Consider the following 20,149-nt stretch of genomic DNA (forward strand, 5'->3'; position numbering starts at 1 on the left):
GTTGTTGTTATTATTGATGTGTTACATTAATTGATTTTTTGGGATGTTAAACCAACTTTGCCTTCCTGGTATAAGTCCTGCTTGGTCATTGTGTATAGCTTTTTTTAATATATTGTTGGATCCATTTTGTTAATATTTTGTTGAATATTTTTGTATATATATTCATGAGATATTGATCTGTAGTTTTATTATCTTGTACTATGCTTGTCTGGTTTTGGTATTGGGATAATACTGGCCTCCTAAAATCAGTTGAGAAGTATTCCCTACTGTTTTGTTTTTTTTGAAAGAGTTTGTAAAGAATTGGTATTCTTTCAATGTTTGGTAGAATTCAGTGTAAAGCCACCTAGGCCTGGACTTTTCTCTGTGGATAGTTTATTATTATTATTAATTCAATCTCATCTCTTGTTGTAGGTGTCTTCTGATAGTTTGTTTCTTATTAAGTCAGTTTCAGTAGGTTGTATCTCTTTAGGAATTTGTTTCATCAAAATTATCTAATTTGTTGGTGTACCCTTCCTTGTTACACAGTATTTCTTTATAATCCTTTTCATGTAATGTCAATAGTAATGTCCCCTCTTTTATTTCTGATTCTTGTAATTTGTGTCTTCTTTCTTTTTATGATGATGGTCAATCTAGCTACAGTCTTGTCAATCTTGATCTTTCCAAAGAATGTGATTTTGGCTTCATTAATTTTCTTTGTTCTTCTATTCTTTATTTTATTTTCACTTTAATCCTTATTGTTTCCTTCTTCTTGCTCAATCTGAGTAATCTGCTCAGATTAGTCTGCTTGCTTTAGGTTTAGTTGGCCCTTTTTGTTTCCAGTGTCATGATTATAGATTAAGTTACTGATTTGAGATCTTTTTCTTAATATAGGGATACAGCTATAAATTTCCCTCTGAGCATTGCTTTAGCTGCATCTCATAAATTTTGATATATTGTGTCTTCACTATCATTAATCTCAAATTCTGATTTCTTTTTGACTTCTTTGAGCCATTAATTATTTAGGAATGCATTGTTTAATTTCCACATAATTGTGACTTTCACAAATTTTTTCTAATTTCATTACATTGCAGCTGGAAAATACACTTTGTATTATGTATTATTTCTATCCTTTTACATTTATTGAGATTGTGCTGTTTTTATATGCACATGTTTATAATTGTATCTTCCTGATGGATCAATCCTTTTATCACTATAAAATATCCCTCTTTGGTAACATTTTTTTCTTTGAAAGGCCGTTTTGTTTGATGTTAATATAGCTACTCTAGCTTTCTTGTGGCTTGCTATTTGCATGATACGTGTTTATCCCTTTATTTTCAAGCTGTTTATATCTGTGAAACTAAAGTGTATCTCCTGTGGACAGCATATAGTTGGATCTTGGTTGGTTGGTTGGTTGGTTGGTTGGTTTTGATCCTGTCTGGCTGTCCACTTCTTTTGATTGGGTTGTTTACTCCAATCACATTTAACATTATTTATTGATATAGTTGGATTTATGTCTGCCATTTTGTTGTGTTATATATGTCTTTTGTTTCTCTATTCCTCCTTTATTGCTTTCTTTTGCATTAAGTGAGAATTTTCTAATTTATAGCATTTGAATTTCTTTACTGATTTTTTTCATTGACACTGCTTTTACTAGGCTTTTTTGGGTTTTGTATGTGAACTCAGATTACCGTCTGTGGTCACTTGCTTTCAGCCTGAAATTCTTCTTATGGTATTTCTTGTAAGGCAAGTCTGCTACCAACAAATTCTCTGTTTGTTTTTTTCTTTGTTTTGTTGTTGTTGTTGTTGTTGTTTTTATGGGAATGTCTTTGTTTCTCCTTCATTCTCGAAAGATAATTTTGATACTATAGGATTCTTTGCTGAAATTTTCTTTTTCTTTTGAGCACTTTGAATGTGTTATCACACTGCTTCTGTCTTCCATTGTTTCTGTTAAGAAGTCAGAATCTTTTTGGGGTTCCTTGTAAATAACAAGTCTTTTTTTCTCTTGCTGCTTTTAAGATTTTCTTATCTTTAACTTTTACCATTTTTACTATGATGTGTCTGTCTGTGGATATCTTTTTGTTTATCTTACTTGAAGTTTATTGAGCTTTTTCCAAATGTGTAGGTGGTTGTTTTTCAATAAATTTGGAGAAGCTTCAGCCATTGTTTCTTTGAAGTTTTTTTTCTGCTCTTTTCTCTTTTCTTCTCTTTCTGGTATTCCCATTATGTGTATTTGAAGGGAAATATAGCAAATAAAACAAAATTTTAACGCAAATATTTAAACCAAGCAGTTCTACCCACAGAAATTTATCTTAAAGTAATGGGCAAGTATGCATGGATGTATGTACAAGAAAGTATATCCTAGCACATTTGTGTAGTAGAAAGTTTAGAAAAAACAGGAGGAGGAAGCTAAATACATGATATTCTGTACAGTGATATATTATAATATAAAATTTTTATAACTCAGGTGGAATTTATTTGGTATGTTGTATAAGATGTATTTGGGATTTTAGGTTGTTTGTTGATACATCTCCTCTATACACCTGTGCAAGTTTCTCTAGGGCAGCAGTTATGTTTTCTATGTAGATATTGCCTACAATATGACAGGCCTCTTAACTTCTTTCTCCTCACCTCCCAGTTCTGGGTAGTAGGTAGGCAAAGGTCTTTCTTTTTTATTTTATTTTATTTATTTTTTTTTTTTTTTGAGATGGAGTCTTGCTCTGTCGCCAGGCTGGAGTGCAGTGGCGCGATCTCGGCTCACTGCAGCCTCCGACTCCCTGGTTCAAGTGATCCTCCTTCCTCAGCCTCCCGAGTAACTGGGATTACAGGCAAGCGCCACCACGCCCAGCTAATTTTTGTATTTTTAGTAGAGATGGGATTCCACCATGTTGGCCAGGATGGTTTTGATCTCCTGACCTCGTGATCCGCCCACCTTGACCTCCCAAAGTGCTGGGATTACAAGTATGAGTCACTGTGCCCGGCCAGCAAGGGTCTTTCTAAAGAACCTTAGGTTATACTACATGATTGAGAGCTCAGAACGAGGACTGCTTTTCTGGCCTAGTTTTTTTGATACCAAGTCTGTTCTGGCCTCAGCTTTGATTTACCTAATTATTTTCTGTCTTCTCCTTTGAGAATGTATATTCTTTTAACATTCTTTTAGACTAAAACCCATAGACAAAGAGTAATGTTTAAAGATTTTAGGCATTAAAAGCAGTCAGACTTCCTAGGTTCAAATTCTGGCTCTTAAGGACCTTGGGCAAGTTACTCAGTCTCTAAATCTCACTTCATAGTACCTATGTCTAAATTCCTGAAAATTGGACACAAGTAATGTTTAAATAATTTTATTTCTGTCTTTCGGGGCCTTAGGGAAAGCCATAGAACTTTACATATCACCCATATGGCAGAAATATAAATACATACTGATCCTTTTAAGGATTTTATATTTTCCTTTTTTGCAGATTTGAAATAATGCTGTCCATTGGTAGAAAAATAATAGTATGACCTATGATCTACCAACAATGATAAGGCTTACTCTTTGAATTTTGTTTTTCCAGTAAAATTAATTGATGGATTTGTACAGTGGATATCCAGAGTTAAAGGTATAGTCTTAAACCAATTCTTGACAACCCAGGATCTTTATTATTAGTAGTAGTAGTTGCCAAAAATAAAAAGCATGCTCACAAAAGCTTGTAAGGCCATGTGCTCCCAAATAAGTTGACTACGTTTTTAAATAGTTTATTGAGATATGATTTGTATATCATAACATTCACCCTTTGTAGGTGAACAATTCAGTAATTATCAGTAAATTTATAGAGTTGTGCAGTCATTACCACAATCCGTTGTTAGAACATTTCATCACCCCAAATATCCCTGCTCCCACCCCAGCCCTAGGCAGCCACTGATCTGCTTTCTAGCTCTATAAATTTCTATTTTCAGGACATATAAGTGGAATCATACAATGTGTAGTCTTTCTGCTTCTGCCTTCTTTCACTTACATCAGTATTTCATTTTATTGCCAAACCATATTCCATTATATGAATATACTACATTTTGTCAACTCCATTTACCAGCTGTTGTACATTTGATTTGTTTCCAGTTTGGTGCTTTTATGGATAATACTGCTATGAACATTTGCATGTAAGTCTTTGTGTAGGCTGGGCGCGGTGACTCACGCCTATAATCCCAGCACTTTGGGAGGCCAAGGCGGGTGGATCACCTGAGGTCAGGAGTTCAAGACCAGCCTGGTCAACATGGCCTGTCTCTACTAAAAATATAAAATTTAGCTGGGCGTGGTGGCGTGCACCTGTAATCCTAGCTACTCGGGAGATTGAGGCAGGAGAATCGCTTGAACCCAGGAGGCGGAGGTTGTAGTGAGCCGAGATCGTACCACTGCACTCCAGCCTGGGTGACAGAGCAAAACTCCGTCTCAAAAAAAAAAAAGTCTTTGTGTAGACATACGTTTTCACTCCTCTTGGGTAAATTCTTGGGGGTGGAATTATCAGGTCCTACGGTAAACTTACCACTAACATCTTAAGGAATTGCCACACTATTTCCGAAGAGTACTGGATTTTTAATGATGGAAGCCTTCAGAATTTCTCTTTCCTTCTGTTACTTGCTGTTGTCATTATCCCCTGTTCCCTCTTCCCTGAATTTGCTGCTGTGGGCAAGGCCTGAGAATTAATGCAGGACATTAGGATGTCTGGGGTGCTTTGGGGGTGGTGTTTGCTGGTTTCTAGATGCTCAACTGTGTTCTAGACAAGATATTCCAAGATGTATGTATTAGTTGAGACTCTCATGCAGATGAGAAAACCCTAGTATGATAGGAGACATAGTCTACATGATTGTCAGAAGTGGAAGAAGAGACAACTCCTTAATAGCAAAGATGCTGAACAGCCAAAACAGTAGTGGATGTCTACTACATCAGATATTTGACCCAAATAAATGAATTGTTTCTATAATAATTTAGTTTGTTTTTGCCTGATTTGCAAATAAATGATAACATTATCCTTTTTAAAATCTTTTCCTGAAACTCGTTTTCATTCTACATCCATTTTTTTATGGTGAATGCATCTTGAGGGTAAATTATGCTTTTAAGAATGCTTTTTTCCTGTTGGTAATAGTAATTTTCAATACGTTTTTTGAAAATATTTATAATTTCAGGTCAGGTCTTATCTGGCATGATGGAGGAGGTGGTGACACAAATCAGAAACTCTGAAAACATAATTTGGCTTAAGAATGAATTAACAAGATGCTTTTCTTTTGAACAGTAGCTTTATCATTTTAATTATGATTTCTTTAGACTAAACCTAATTTAGTGTAAATACATTGTTCAAAAACATACCAAATGATATGAAAGGAAATACATTAAAGGCCAAGGAAAATCTACAGGAGTCAAATCGGGAACTTAATTTAATACACTAAGCTAATTCCTTAATGTATTAGTTTATTTTATTCCTTAAATGTTGTAATTATTTGGATATATAGAAAAATACATTGGATATATGGACAAAAATTCTTGAAAAGGTGGACTGCCACTTTTTGCTCTACATTTCATCCTTTAAGCCCTCCTTTTTAGGAGGTTATTCTGTGTATCTTCTGGAAAAACAACTTGCAATCTTAATGTTTTATGAAATCATTTTTTTCCCCACAAGGATTTAAAATAGCTATTACATTTTGAGTCTGACCCTTGTGAAAAATGAGTATATGTCTTTCCAAGATTTGTGAAAGTTGGCACTGTCTCACATACTTTGTGGGCACACTTTGTTTTTTGGGTTCCTTTTTTCCATGGGTATTCAAAATAAATAGAATCTTGTTATTGAAGTGGGAAAAAATAGCATTACTGTAAAGCTGGTTACAGATACTGCTGGAAAGAATTTTATCATATGATTGGAAATATTTTTCCAGTTAACCTTTTAAAAATTCTTAAGAACCATTTTTCTTTCCAGCTTTTAGATGGCAAATGCATTCTGAGGTTAGTGTGGTCATTTCTAGGGAATAAAGAAATTAGTAGCTTTGGTTTTGTAATGCTCCCTAATACTTAAACCTGAAAGGAAGTATTTACTGAATATTTTAAGTGCCAAAGTTAATGCCACCTTGTAATGTAGATTTGTATTAGATTTAAAATAACCTGAGAAATCATAATTGTTTTTTTCTTAAGCCAGTGCCCACTGATGGCTCCTGCTAACCATGTAGCATACAGTAGCACTTAATACACTAAGAGTATTAATTCCTAGAGCACTATTTTTAAGTGTGATCTGTGGACTCATGACAGAGAGGTCCTGTCTTTCCCATAATATTTTACCATTTGTTTATGATAGTCATCCTATGTATTTCTTGATACAAATTATAATTTATTTCAGATGACTTTTTTTGTTTAAATACTTTGTTCCAGGGTTTTCTCAAGAAAAAAAATACCATTTTCTTTGTTGATGCTTGACTTTTCTGCAGTAGCAAGAAAAGATGGAATAATCAGCTTCTTAGATTGTTTTGTGCTACTAAAGAGGCCGTCAAAAATAGTTTGAGCTCCATGAGTAGTCTTACTGTGTTTTGATCTTCTCCAAATAATTATTTAGGAAATGTTTGTTTTAAATATCTTAAGATCTTTGCATCTAATTTCTGTTAGTGGCATCATATTTTCCCCAGGTCAAGAACCTTGGTAATAACTGATCAGGTTTAGGGAGGAAAAGGGGAAAGTCTTTCCTGGCAATTTTGACATCAAACCGTCTCTCAAATCAGCTTCTCCTCTCTAATCTTGTTACTGCTGCCAGAGCCCCAGTCATCTTTTGTAAGCAATATTAGAGCTGCCTCCCAACTGAGCAGTCTTGCCTTCTTACAATCCATTGTTCACGTTACTTAAGATTCAATGGCTGCCACACATACTCAAGATCAAGGCCATTCTCTCTGAGTGCAGTAAGTGAGGCCTTTCATGATGCTTTAGCCCTTCCTTATTTCTTTACTCAAATGTGAGGAACTACTTGCAGTTTCCAGAATGTAACTCATTTCACTCCACCTTAATGTTTTGTTAATTGCTATTTTTCTTTCAGATTCAGTAATACTTTGTATTACTTAAGTATTAATTCATCTGTGAAGCTTTCCAGACCTCCTCTTTTACCTTATAGCCAGTTTCCTTTGTGTTCCTTGTCGGAAAAAAACAAAAACAACAACAACAAAATTTCTCCTTCATATTTAGCTTAGAAAACTCCAGAAGCCCTTGATTTGGTTTAAGCTTGTACATTTTTGCAGGAAAAACACTCATCAGTGGTGTTTCTATAACTTGATGAACAACGACTATGAAGCTTAAGGATCACATGTATAAACAGACAATGACTTCACAGTCCAAGAAGCCAAATAACTACCATAACAATTGACCTAAAATGTCCAGGACTTCATTAATAACTGCCAGCTTCCTAATTTTTGTCGCACTTCCAGTTCATAACCAACCTGTGAAAGCCAGATATACCCCTAACCAATCACAGTAGGATACCTCCACTTCTAGTTAGCCTGCCTACAGCTCCACAGGCCAACAGCCTCCATCAGGCCATACCTGAGCCTTCTCTTTTTTCCATTATGAAACTTCACACTCGTCTACCTGTCTTTTAGTCTCTGTCAAGATGCAAATGACAATAGATGACTCCCTTGTTGTAGCAAGCACTGAATAAATACCCTTTGCTTTTCTCTTTTGGTTGATCTTCATTTATTTCCACAAGGAAAAAAATAATGTGTTCATTCTACATTTGTTTACTTCTGAAGTAATTAATAATAAATATACTTTATAAACTGCCTTTATCTCTTGTGCTAGCTATGTTTTTGTAATTTCTACATATTTTATAAACACAGAGGTTTATACTTTATAAACATATGGCGGCTTATATTTTAGAAAGGTGAAGACAGGTTTTGTCATAAGACTTTCTTGCTTTATGTGTTTACATTGAATGGAAAAGAAACACAGAAAAATCTTTCACTTAACAGTAAAGAACAAAATTCTAATCACATTTTAATCTTGAGATCTTTGTCTCAAATGTAGTTATTCATAGCTTTGTATTTTGTTTGTTAAATTGCAGTTTTAAAAAATTAGGGATTTACATGAAATGCAGATAATGTGAAGTTAGGTTTTGTTAAGAGTATCCTTTTATTTTTGTTTTTTAAAATACTATACGTGAATATGTTGCTAAATTTTTTGCACTTAGGAAGTTTGTTTGCTGTTTTTTATTTAACCTATTAATATATTTCATGTTTTTGAACTATATGTATGTTCCTAAGGTAAACTCTGTTGGGTTTGGTGAATTACTTTTTAAAATAATCTGTTCACTAATTTTATATAGGCTTTTTCACTCTAAAGATGCTGAGAATGACCAAAACCTATACCCTGTTTGTTTTTTTTTTTATATATATATAGACCATCTCTCATATTACTAAGATTGAATGACAAATCAGGCCACTTTAAACAGTTTTGAAAGTATGAAAAGTATAGCTTTTTATCTGTTTGATGCTCTATTATGCTAAAGTCAATCTCTTTATTTATTGTTTGAATTTTCCATTAATAGATGTTCCCTTCGGAGAGGCAGCTCCTTCACATTCTTAACACCTGGCCCCAACTGGGACTTCACTTTGGTGAGTAGATACCTGGGTTTTTATTTCAAGACATTAGATAGAATTAATTCCCTGGTTTCTTTCAGTCTGTTACACAGATCAGTGGTCCTTACTTCTGAGTGTCTTGAGGAACAGAATTCCTGTAACCATCTTTGGCAGCCTAATTTAGTCCTTTTCTGTTAACAAGCTGTAATAACTTTTTGTTTCAAGTAAATATAAAACATATTTTGCAAAGTACTCACATCTATTAATCTTTAACTCTATGCCATCCTTTCTCTTATTCCTTTCAATGTTAAATCTGATAATATATTATGAAACATGAAATTATTTGTATACATCCTCTACTGCCTTTTTTTCTTGGTTGAAAATATAAAAATGCTTGATTGCACATTGTGTATATATATTTAATATATATAATGAATGATTTTCTGCTATTAATCATCTCAGCATAGAGGGACTCTATTATTTTTATAGCAGGACTTTACAGAGGCATTTAATTTTGTGTGAAGTGATAACAGAAAATTGATTCTTTTTGTACTTAAAACTTATTAGCTCATAATACATATATAAAGTATGTACAAATAGATCATGATTCTTATGCTTATCTAGGAAAAATAGCAAAAGTGATTCAAAATATAATTTCATATAAATGCATAAGTATGATCATATATGTGCTTTTTTCCCCTTAGTACAGTCTAATTTTGCTAGGCAGTTTCCTCCCCGCTTCTTCTCCTTCTCCATATTAGTCCGTTCCCAGGCTCTGCTCTAACCATGTCAACAGTACCATATGTATCCTTCTATATTTTGCTCATATCATTAATATACACAAAGAGGCTCACAGATAATACACAAGCAGGATTTATGGTTAGTTGGCTTTTCAAACCTGGGATCATATTATTCATAATTTTCTGTATATTCTGGGTATGACCTTGGGATCAGTAAAATATTTCTTGAGTTCCAACACCTCCATTCTGATATATATTGTTCTTTCATGTCTTAGATCATTTTCCTAATGTCTTTTAGCTCAATTCAAAACAGTGTGTTATAATTTTGCTCTGCTGCTTTGAGCATTTCCTCCTGGTGTGCAGTCATTTCCTAGGGGGTAGATTCTGTTCCTTGTTTTCTTTTTTCATAGAATGATATTGTGTAGAATTTGACTTTGAGAATTTTCTGTTCATTTTAATGTGAATTTAGTTTTCAACTTGTACACAAAATCTTGGTTCAGATAGCTTTTCTGACTTCACAACCCTCCTTCGTGTTGTTTTTTATGGTAGCTTGCTATCTGAGACCGCCTGGCTCTGTTACTTTCTCCACTTCTATCTGGACTTTGCCATTCCTTTTTTTTTTTTTTTTTTTTTCTTCTCTATTGGCCCTATCTTGTTCAATTTTGATTCAATTCCCAGCAGTTTCTCCTCACTGTGGGGCCAGGAAGTTGACGGGAACCCTAACTAGTCACTTTTTAAGAGTTCCCAAGAAGTAAGCTGTGTAGGTAACCTGAAAAGTTATTTTGAGATGTGGGAAAATGAAGTGTTACCCATGGGTGCTTATTCACTATTAATTAAGTACCAGAAATGGTAGATATGTACACAGTTTTGCCACTACTGGTGCCAGAAGGGCTGAATGAAAGTGATAAATGGTAAGTGGAAAGTACTCCAGGGACATGGCTGTTCACCTTCTAGTTAATCAATCCTGCCTCAGGCAACAAATCTTAATTACTTTGGGCCATGAGAAAAGGATTTTTTTTTTCTAGTGAAGACCTTGCCCCCAAGATAAATAATGTGTTCCTTTTCAAAAAAAAAAAAAAACTAGCTGATTTTATATTTAAAAAATTTTTACTTTTTCTCTAACAAGTACAGACAGCCCTTGATTTACATAAGAGTTCTGTTCTGAAAAACTTAAGTAGTATTTTAATAGGGTAGCCACTTCACAGCAGTGATGACTTAGTCAGGGGAGACTGTTCAGATAGTATCTATTCCAAAGACAACTCATGAGCGTCTCTCCTCAAAATAATTTTCTTTTTTTTTTTTGAGAGGGAATCTTGCTCTGTCACCCAGGCTGGAGTGCAGTGGCGCAATCTCGGCTCACTGCAGCCTCTGCCTCCCAGGTTCAAATGATTCTCCTGCCTCAGCCTCTTGAGTAGCTGGGACTACAGGCGTGTGTCACCACGCGCAGCTAATTTTTTTTTTTTTTTTGTATTTTTAGTAGAGACGGGGTTTCTCCACGTTGGCCAGGCTGGTCTCGAACTCCTGACCTTAGACGATCCGCCCTCCTCAGCCTCCTAAAGTGCTGAAATTACAGACGTGAGCCACCGTGCCTGGCCTCAAAGTAATTTTCTTGTGACTATAGCCAAAGGCTTAACTTTTTTAAATTGATTTTTCTAGTTTTATAGAGTCTTTGTTTTGTGAGGTAATATGCATTCCTTTTATATGAGAATGAAATCTCTATTTTTCTTTTAGAAAAGAAAACGCAGAGAGAAAGATGATGATGTTGTAAGCCTTAGCAGCCTTGATCTGAAGGTAAGCCCTGCTGCCCTGTTAAAGAAAAGCATTTAAAAATACGCAGATAGCATTTTATTTCTGTGCTGCAAGAATAACGAATGCTGGTTTGGGTTTTTTTGTTTTTTTGTTTTTTGCATTTTGTAAGTGCAAAAGTGAATAATATTAGTTCATAGACACCGTCTTTTTTGCTATTCTACTTCTTTGTTAAGAATGAGGGAGAAACCACTCTCAAAATGTTAGGCTATAACTACTGATCACAAACACAAATGCCTAAGGAGACAGGCTGTAATCTGTGCGAAGGAACGAGGTAAGAGAGGGCCGGTGGTGAAAAGGAGAGCCCCGGGTTCTAGCCCACTGTCACATGTAGGACTGTCAACACCTGGATTTTTATGTGAAATCTCCTGAATTTTAAATGTTGAGTCAGTTTTTCTTAAAAAATACATGCAAGCAAAATAACTTATCTGTAAGTCATATGTGGCCCATGGGCTTCAAGGCTTCAAGTATGTGACATAGAATAAACTAACACTCAGCACACACTTTAAAATACTTGAAGTTTTCTTATATGAAATTGTACTTAAGTCCAAAAACCTAGTATCTTTGGAATTACTAACATCATTTTTGCCAGTTAGTAAATTTTACTGTAGCATCTTGGTTTTGGAGAGTCTTTTTTTAAGGTTATAAAAGAGTTGTACATTTTTAAATGTGATTTTTAAAAATGTTTCATATTATGTTTAACAGCAGCAGCTGCTGTTTCTTTTTAAAGACAAGATATTTTCTAAAAATTAAATTTTTATAACCTGCTCATCAACATCTTAACAAATCCAGCAAGTCAATTTTTTTCTTATTTTTAGTACACAGTGTCTTCATAGAAGAATTATGTGTTTTAAGTTTTCGGCATTTTGCAAAACAGTTTTAGTTGCATTTAAAATATCTTGTATTCAAAAAAAGAAAAAAGTATGAAATGACAACCTTGATTATTTTTAGGTATGTTTCAAATCAAATCAAATACAGAAATAGTATTTGTAGTTTGCCACAGTAAAATACGTGGTCTTCAACTAAGCTTTAGCAATTATCAATATATGAATTATTTTGAAGTAAATCCTAGATGTCATGTCCTTTCATCTGTAAATATTCCATTTACTATCTTTATTGTCTTAGATAAAAACTTTTGTTTTCTTTTTTTTGAGGCGGAGTCTCGCTCTGTCTCCCAGGCTGGAGTGCAGTGGCATGATCTCGGCCCCCTGCAACCTCCGCCTCCTGGGTTCAAGCGATTCTCTTGCCTCAGCCTCCTGAGTAGCTGAGATTACAGGTGTGTGCTACCATGCCCGGCTAATTTTTGTATTTTTAGTAGAGACGGGGTTTTGCCATGTTGTCCAGGCTGGTCTTGAATTCCAGACTTGGCCCCACAAAGTGCTGGGATTACAGGTGTGAGTCACCATGCCGGACCTCAGATAAGAACTTTTTAAAAACATAATAAAATACACTTTCTACAAAACAGTACAAATAATTCCTTAATATCAGATTCAGTTCAGAATTCATGCATTTTCTTGATCTTGTTTGTGTGTTTTTGTGGGGTTTTTTGTTTGTTTAGGGTTTTTTTGGTTTGGGGTTCATTTTGCCTGTTTGTAGTCCAAATAAGACACATACATTATGATTAACTATATCTCTTAAGTCTCTTTTAGTTCATTGGTTTCCCCTCTAACTATTTTCTTGGAATTTTTTGTTGTTAAAGAAACATATCATGCAGGATTTTCCTATACATCTTTTTATAGCCTGAATATTTATGATTGCATCCCCATGGTATCATTGACTATGTTCCTCTATTCCCTGTATTTCTGACAAGTTGGTAATTAGATCTAGAGAGCTGATCCAGTGTGGGTTTTTTGGGCCATGTACTTACCTCAAAAAGTATGTAATGCCTTTCTGTGATGCTCTCAAAATGGATGCTCATTGCCTACATGCATTTTTTTCTTGGTGGTTGCAAAGTGATGACATGTCTTTATCAGACCTCTGTTTATTAACTGGAATACATCTGTAAAGAGAAAATTCACCTTGTCGGCCATTTGATTACTCTGAAGTTCTGATTTATAATAAAAGCAGAACAAGTGCTTGATTCTTTTCCTTTGTCAGTTTTCAACAATAACGAATTCTATTCATTAGCATTCTCTGAAAGTAAGTAATGATTTTTTTTCTTCTTAGTATTATGAACTCATGCATATAAATACTTGTTTTACATGGATTCAGTTTTTTTTAAATTTTGTTTTGTAGAAAAGACAGGGTCTCACTATGTTGGCCAGGAAGGCCTCAAATTCCTAGTCTCAAGCAGTGCTCCTACCTCGGCCTCCCAAAGTGCTGGGATTACAGGCATGAGCCACTGCGCCTGGCCTCATTTCAGTTATTCTTACTGATGCCTCACATATCTGTCTTTGGCTGTTGGATGCTGTTTCAGGATGGTTCCTGTGTCCTTTTGACATGACCTTTATCTCACATCTAGTGGCTTAATAGCCTCCTTGTCTTCTAGGATGACAAATTATTGCAGGTCCTATTTTTTTGCTCTATGCCTGGAATCAGTCATTTCTAAAAGGAGTCTGGTTGCTTTGGGAAATGGTAGAGGCTAAAATCTGGGCATTGGGAATACTCCCTTCTACTGGATTGGTCATTGTTGATAGGCCTTTTTAATGAATAGAGCTAGGAGATAAATATAATTTTAAAAAAACAAAACAAAATATGAATTTATATTGAAATTTCAAATTCAAAGATAAAGGGATTTAACTTAATCTTATCAGTCTTACTATGTAGAGTTCCTTCAACTTCACCAAAAGTCCAGAGACACTAATTTAATTATGCATTTGATTTATACTACAGTTCAAAGACAACAGCTTGCATTATTATTAATGATTACTGAAAACATTTTATGTTTTCTTGCATTTTTCAGCTTTGTTTAAACCTATAGGTTATAACATAGTAGGGATGTACAGTCAAATTACTGTGTTTTTAAATTATTACACTCACTTCTGTGTGTAATTACACCAACAGCTCATTTGGTTTTTAAAAAAAATTTTTATTGTTTAAGAATTACTGCTTTTTAAATTTATCTTGTAATTGTGTGACAGAATTATGTAGAATTTTGAAGTCATTCTACAGAGGATTCTTGTTCCTATTCCTGACTCTTCTACCCTACTCACTCTTTCAGATGAAATCTTTTTTTTTTAATTTTATGGTTTATCCTTCCACTTTTAAAATATATAAGCAACTATATATATATATAGTATTCCACTTTCTTGGATGAACTGTATGTAGCCTACTGTCTTTCTTAATGTTTTGTTTGTATGTTTGCTCTTTGCTTTGGTATATCTTTTGATATTTAGGTAGGTTTGTGTTTTTGTTCTAATGGTTCTTTATACTGATACCTTATGTAATGCCTTTTGGGCTACTATAAATGGGTTAATTCCTATGAGCATTTAGTTAACTAGCACTTCTCCCTACCCTCTTTCTCTTCTGATTTGAAATACTATTGCTTGACTTGTAGTTAATGCATTTAAGGCAGTAAGTGAGCTTATTTTACTTTTCATGTACATTCACCACTTTCCTCCCATTTTTAAAAATAGTTTGTCAGAGCTCTTAGCCATTACGAGCTATACTGTAGACCCTGATAACCATCAGGTAGTCTTAGTTCTACTGGTAAATATATATTTAATTCTCAGCACCAGTCCTCATGTTGAGTCCTTTCTAGTTTTTTTGTTTGTTTGTTTTGGTTTCTGAAGCTCATTCTCTAGTACAGGGGTCAGCAACCATGACCCACAAGCCATATGTGACTGATCTCTCTATGTTTTGTTTATAGCTGCCTTTGTAAACACTGCAGTATCTGGGCTGAGCAGTTGTGACAGGAACCATAGGACCTGTAAAGCCAAAAGTATTGACTCTCTGGCCCTTCACAGAAAAAGTTTGCTGACCCCTGCCCTGGAGTTGAGTAGATTCTCAGGCAGTGTTCATGGTATTCCCCAAGTACTTGCATGTTGCATGTTCTTTTCAGTTTGTTTGCAACCTTTATTCTTGAAGGTTCATTTGGACGGATATGAAACCCATGGCTCACCTTTTCTTTCATTGAGTATATTTAATATTTTACTCCATTGTGTTCTGGCATAAACTATGTCTGTTCGAAGTCATAATAAATGTAGTTTCAGGTCATCTTTTGTTTTAGGAACTTTTTTTTTCTTGAATTATACCTTTTGGTATTTATTGTATTTTGTTTCCCCTCTGTACCCTTTATATTATGTTGGATCTTCATCTTTTAAAATCTTTTCTATTTATTACTTTTTCTCAAAACTTTTTATCTTTTTATTTTTAAAGCCATCCTCCTTTTTTCCCTAATGCATTAAGCATTGTACTTTTCATTCTGAAATTTTTTTTTTATTTAATTCTTAGTTCTATCACCTCTCATTTCAATTCCTTCTCCGGTCACCTAATTTCTGAGTCTTATGTTTCTTCAGAGCTTCTGTAATTTTCTTAATTTACTTCACGCTTCAGAGACATGATTCTACTCCAGTCTCTGTTTCCTTATAATAGTTTTAAGTGGAATTCTTAATACTTCTGTCGCTCATTTTTCAGTGCAGTAAGTTTCCTGTATGGTGAGAGGAATAGGCCAGGATAGCCTTTTCAGCTTCATAACTCTAGAGCTCCCTCTTGTGTTGTGTTCACAAGGTGATTTTTCAAAGTATGGTTTCATCCTTTCTGAGATCTTTTCTGCTCCCTTTCTCTTTTATCTGGAACTTTTCTTGTCTTTGCTTCTGTTGCCCTGTTCTTCTCAGTCCGGAGTCTACTCCTAGGAGTTTTTCTAAAAGAAGTATCAGTTTCAAGAGTTTACATGGCCCAGACTGCTCCAGCACCTATTTGCATGGCATTGTTCTTGTTCTCAGCCTGAGAACAAGATCCTTCAGAGCCTTTCCCAGATGAGGCTGCTATTCTGAGACTAGTATGCCATTGAGGCTTCAGGGGAGGTTGAAGGGATTCTCCTGTTCCCAGGACCATCAGAAAAACCCCGTGCCTTCCCTCTGCCTCATCATACACAAATGCTGATACTTTGTGGGCCTCATAACTGTCTGGTTTGTCACTCTGCTCATATTTTGAGGTTTAAGGGGAATCTTTCTCTTTGTTGTGGACTTTATTTGTGGGTTTTCTTTTTTTTTTTTTGGTTATGCTAGTTGCTCTGTTTTTTTTTTTTTCTTTAAAAGTAAAGACCTTTCAAAGAATTAACTTATTAATGAGTTAACCAACATTATAGAAAAGCTGATCAAAGGACTAGGAAACACTGACATACACTAGTCACTGAAGGAAAGAATGGTGGACTGAGATTACCAAATTATATAGAAAATATTAATATCCTCATCTGCATCTCTACCTACAAAATTTATTTGCATTGGCATGAGTTTTCTACAGAGTTAACTTTTACTTTTTCAGAGCTATAGAAAAGCCTGCTCAGTAACAAATAGTGAATCAAACAAAAGCCTTGAAGTTCTGATGATCCCAGTAGCATTAAGCTGTATTTATACTTTGAAAATAATGATTGGCTAAAACAGAGATACTCAACCCTGGCTGCAGATCAGAGTCACCTGAGGGTGGCTTGTGTAGCAGGAGAAGTGTGCTACGGGACCTATTCCAGACCAATTCCATATATGAATGGAGGAATAGGGGAGGAAATGAGGATAAGTGACATTGGGACCTAGGAACATTTGATTTTTCTTTTTATTTTTTAAAGATACCAGGTGATTCTCATGTATAGCTAGAGTTAAAAACTAGAATGTGACATTCTTAAAGTTATTCCTCCCTCCCCCTGATTTTTGCTTGGACTTACATCTAAATACAACAGTTTTTATGTAATAAGCTAAACATAATCTGTTAGTACAATTATTTGATGCCTGTTGCTAGGAGCCATTCTACTTTATATGCCTCCGTGCTTGAGATAGATAGATAGATAGATAGATAGATAGATAGATAGATAGATAGATAGATAGAATAGATACTCCGTAAATATTGAATTAATGAATGAAATATTAATAATACAGGTCAAATGAATGACATAAGACCTTGGACTTACATAAGCATATAACATGATCATTGTATTAGATATTTGGACTTTGGATATCTTATATGAAGAATTTAATTCTGATGTCAATTGAATTTTCATGTTATGGATCATTAGCTATTTTGTCTTGAAGCTGTGATTATCAGATTTTTCTCTAGGTAAAATTTCAGCCTTGTCTTACTAGACTGACTTACTTCTGTATTATATATACAATTATTCATTTTTAAAAGAACACAGTATTAGTTTTCCAAATGTGTTTCTCAGCTATGTATGTTAGCAACTACAATCTTTCCTTTTTATTTTGATAGGAAGAGTCAAAAGTGACTGTTGACTTTGTTAATGTGAAATAACACTGGCATGAGTATACTGAGCATATTTTTGTGACTTAATTTCTTTAACTCTGATAGTTAATGATTATAACACAAACTAGAACACTTCTAAAGAAATGTTTTAAAGTATGTTCTTTTTCTGAAGCTTCAAATTTAGGATCTCAGTTTTCCGTTTTCCTAGAAGTTAAAAGGAGGTGTGTGTGTGTGTGTGTGTGTGTGTGTGTGTTGTGTGTGTGTGTGTGTATATATATATATATATTTTTTTTTTTTTTTAATGTGGAGTTTTGCTCTTGTTGCCCAGGCTGGAGTGCAATGGCTCAATCTCAGTTCACTGCTCACTGCAGCCTCTGCCTCCCAGGTTCAAGTGATTTTCCTGCCTCAGCCTCCCAAGTAGCCGGGTTAATTTTGTGTTTTTAGTAGACCGAGTTTCACTCTGGTGGTCAGAGTCATATCGAACTCCTGACCTCACGTGATCCACCTGCCTCGGCCTCCCAAAGTGCTGAGATAACAGGTGCGAGCCACTGCGCCCAGCCTGGGGGTTATATTTTGAGTATTGGTATACTCTGCCATTTTTAGATTAAACATAATAATAAGTGTTTTAGTCCTAATAAATAATATATAAATGATAAATAATTTTAAAAGCATTGTGATTGTTTATAATTATAATAATGTCTTGGCAGTTTCTGATTTAACATTCCAAATACCACTTCTGAGAAACAACCTCTTAGAACCATGACAGGTAATTTGATCATGTTGCAAAGCACAGATTTGAATAGTGTGAAGCTAGCTGGCATGTGAAACCTAGTGACTTACCTAGCTTACTGTTGCCCTCCACCTGCACTTTGATTTAGCTATGATTTCTACTGGTTGCCTTATAAGATAATAAAACATTGTTTTGCTGTGACAGAGGTCCAAAAAAGAAAGCCAACTGCTGGTTCAGGTGTTGATATAAGAAAATGGTGTTCTTGGCCAAAAATATAAAAGTTAAATACAAAACAATTATTGCTGATTAGTGCTCTGAGAAGCCATTAAGCAATACAGAGCTACTTATCTTTAAGCTTAATCATTCCTAGACTGCAATGTATTTAAATACTTATGTCTCCTTTTTAATACATGAATACATTGTTCTGGCAAAAAATTGAAACCGTTTTTTTAAAGACCTCTTTTACTGCCTTCAGCCTCTGAAGTATCCAGTTATTATTTGATGTTTGTCCAGGTTGTTTTCTTTTTATTTATCTATTTTCATACAGTATGTGTAATGACTACAGATATATGATTATCCTGTATATATGCTATAGCTTGCTTTTTTTAATTTATGTTTTATTGGTACATATAAAGCAGGCTCCCTAATTCTTCTTGGTTGCTGTATTGTATTCCATAGTGTGTTAAAGTACCATAATCTATTTAACCAGTCTTTTAGGAATGGCTATTTTTGTATATTTCTAATTTTTTTCATATTAAAAACAGTGCTGTACTTTACCTTCTTGTGCACAAGAGGGACCATGTTTGTGTCTCTATTATAGATGTTTAGAAGTGGGTTGCAAGTTTTAGTTTTGTTAATATTGTCTATTTGCCTTCCAAAATGTTTGCCAAATTGATACTTTTCTATCGGTTTATGATAATATTCATACCCGAGTACCCTTTTCAACTCTGTATTTTCCCTAGTATTTTTTTTTTTAACCAACTATTGGGATAGATAACCTGACAGGAAATCAATAAGGAAGTAGAAGACTTAAACAGCACTGAGACCAAACGGACCTAACAGACATACAGAGCCCTTCACCCAACAACAGTAGATTATACATTTTTCTCAAGTGCATGTAGAACATTCCAGGATAGACGGTATGTCAGGCTGCAAAACAAGTCTTAATACATTTATAAAGACTGAAATCATACAGACCATTTTTTTTTTTAACACACAGAGTGAAACTAAAAAGCAGTAACAAAAGGAAATCTAAAAAATTTATAAGTATGTGGAAATTAAACAACACATTATTAAACAATCAATGAGTCAAAACAAATCACAAAGGAAATTAGAAAATACCTTCAAATGGAAATGAAAACACCACATGCTAAAACTTATGGAATGCAACAAAAGCATTGCTGAGAGAGAAACTTACAGGTGTAAACACTTTACATTAGAAAGTAAGAAATATCTCAAATCAGTACCCCAACTTTATTCCTTAAGGAGGTAATAAAAAGAAAAGCAGTCTTAACCCAAAGCTGGCAAGTGGAAGGAAATTCATTAAGAACGGTGGAGATAAATAAAATATAGAATCAAAAAACAATAGAGTAAAACCAAAATTTGGTTCTTTGGAAAGATTAACAAAATTAACAAACCTTTAGGTAGACTAAGAAAAAAAGAGAGAAGACTCAAATTAGTAAAACGAGAAATGAAAGTGGGGCTATTACTACTATATTGTACGGAAATAAAAAGGGTAATATTAATAAAAGTACTGTGAATAATTGTATGCCAACAAATGGATAATCTAGATGAAACGGACAAATTCCTAGAAACACACAATCTACCAAGACTGAATCATGGAGAGAAAATCTGACTAAACCTATAACTAGTAAAAAGATTGACTCTGTAGTCAAAAACCTCTCAACAAAGAAAAGCTCTGAATAAGATGGCTTTACTGGTAAATTCTACCAAACATTTAGAAAAGAATTAA

The 20,149-nt window shown here is 34.4% G+C and overlaps 2 protein-coding genes across 2 annotated transcripts in view; one reads left to right on the forward strand and one right to left on the reverse strand.

Moving 5' to 3' along the window:
* The window catches only part of TUBAL3 (tubulin alpha like 3), a 52,810-nt gene that overhangs the window by 24,792 nt on the left and 7,869 nt on the right, over nucleotides 1-20,149 (reverse strand). The window contains exon 2 of the mRNA XM_055092374.2: nucleotides 12,964-13,095. Coding sequence (XP_054948349.1) covers nucleotides 12,964-13,014 — 51 coding nt within the window. The 5' untranslated portion in view covers nucleotides 13,015-13,095. The remainder of the gene's footprint in view (nucleotides 1-12,963; nucleotides 13,096-20,149) is intronic.
* Nucleotides 1-20,149, forward strand: part of NET1 (neuroepithelial cell transforming 1) — a 45,354-nt gene that overhangs the window by 5,403 nt on the left and 19,802 nt on the right. The window contains exons 2-3 of the mRNA XM_003827784.4: nucleotides 8,520-8,586; nucleotides 11,022-11,081. Of these exons, the coding sequence (XP_003827832.2) occupies nucleotides 8,520-8,586; nucleotides 11,022-11,081 (127 nt within the window). The remainder of the gene's footprint in view (nucleotides 1-8,519; nucleotides 8,587-11,021; nucleotides 11,082-20,149) is intronic.

Source organism: Pan paniscus, chromosome 8 (genome assembly GCF_029289425.2).
Source record: "Pan paniscus chromosome 8, NHGRI_mPanPan1-v2.0_pri, whole genome shotgun sequence".
In the NCBI taxonomy this organism is placed as follows: Eukaryota; Metazoa; Chordata; class Mammalia; order Primates; family Hominidae; genus Pan; species Pan paniscus.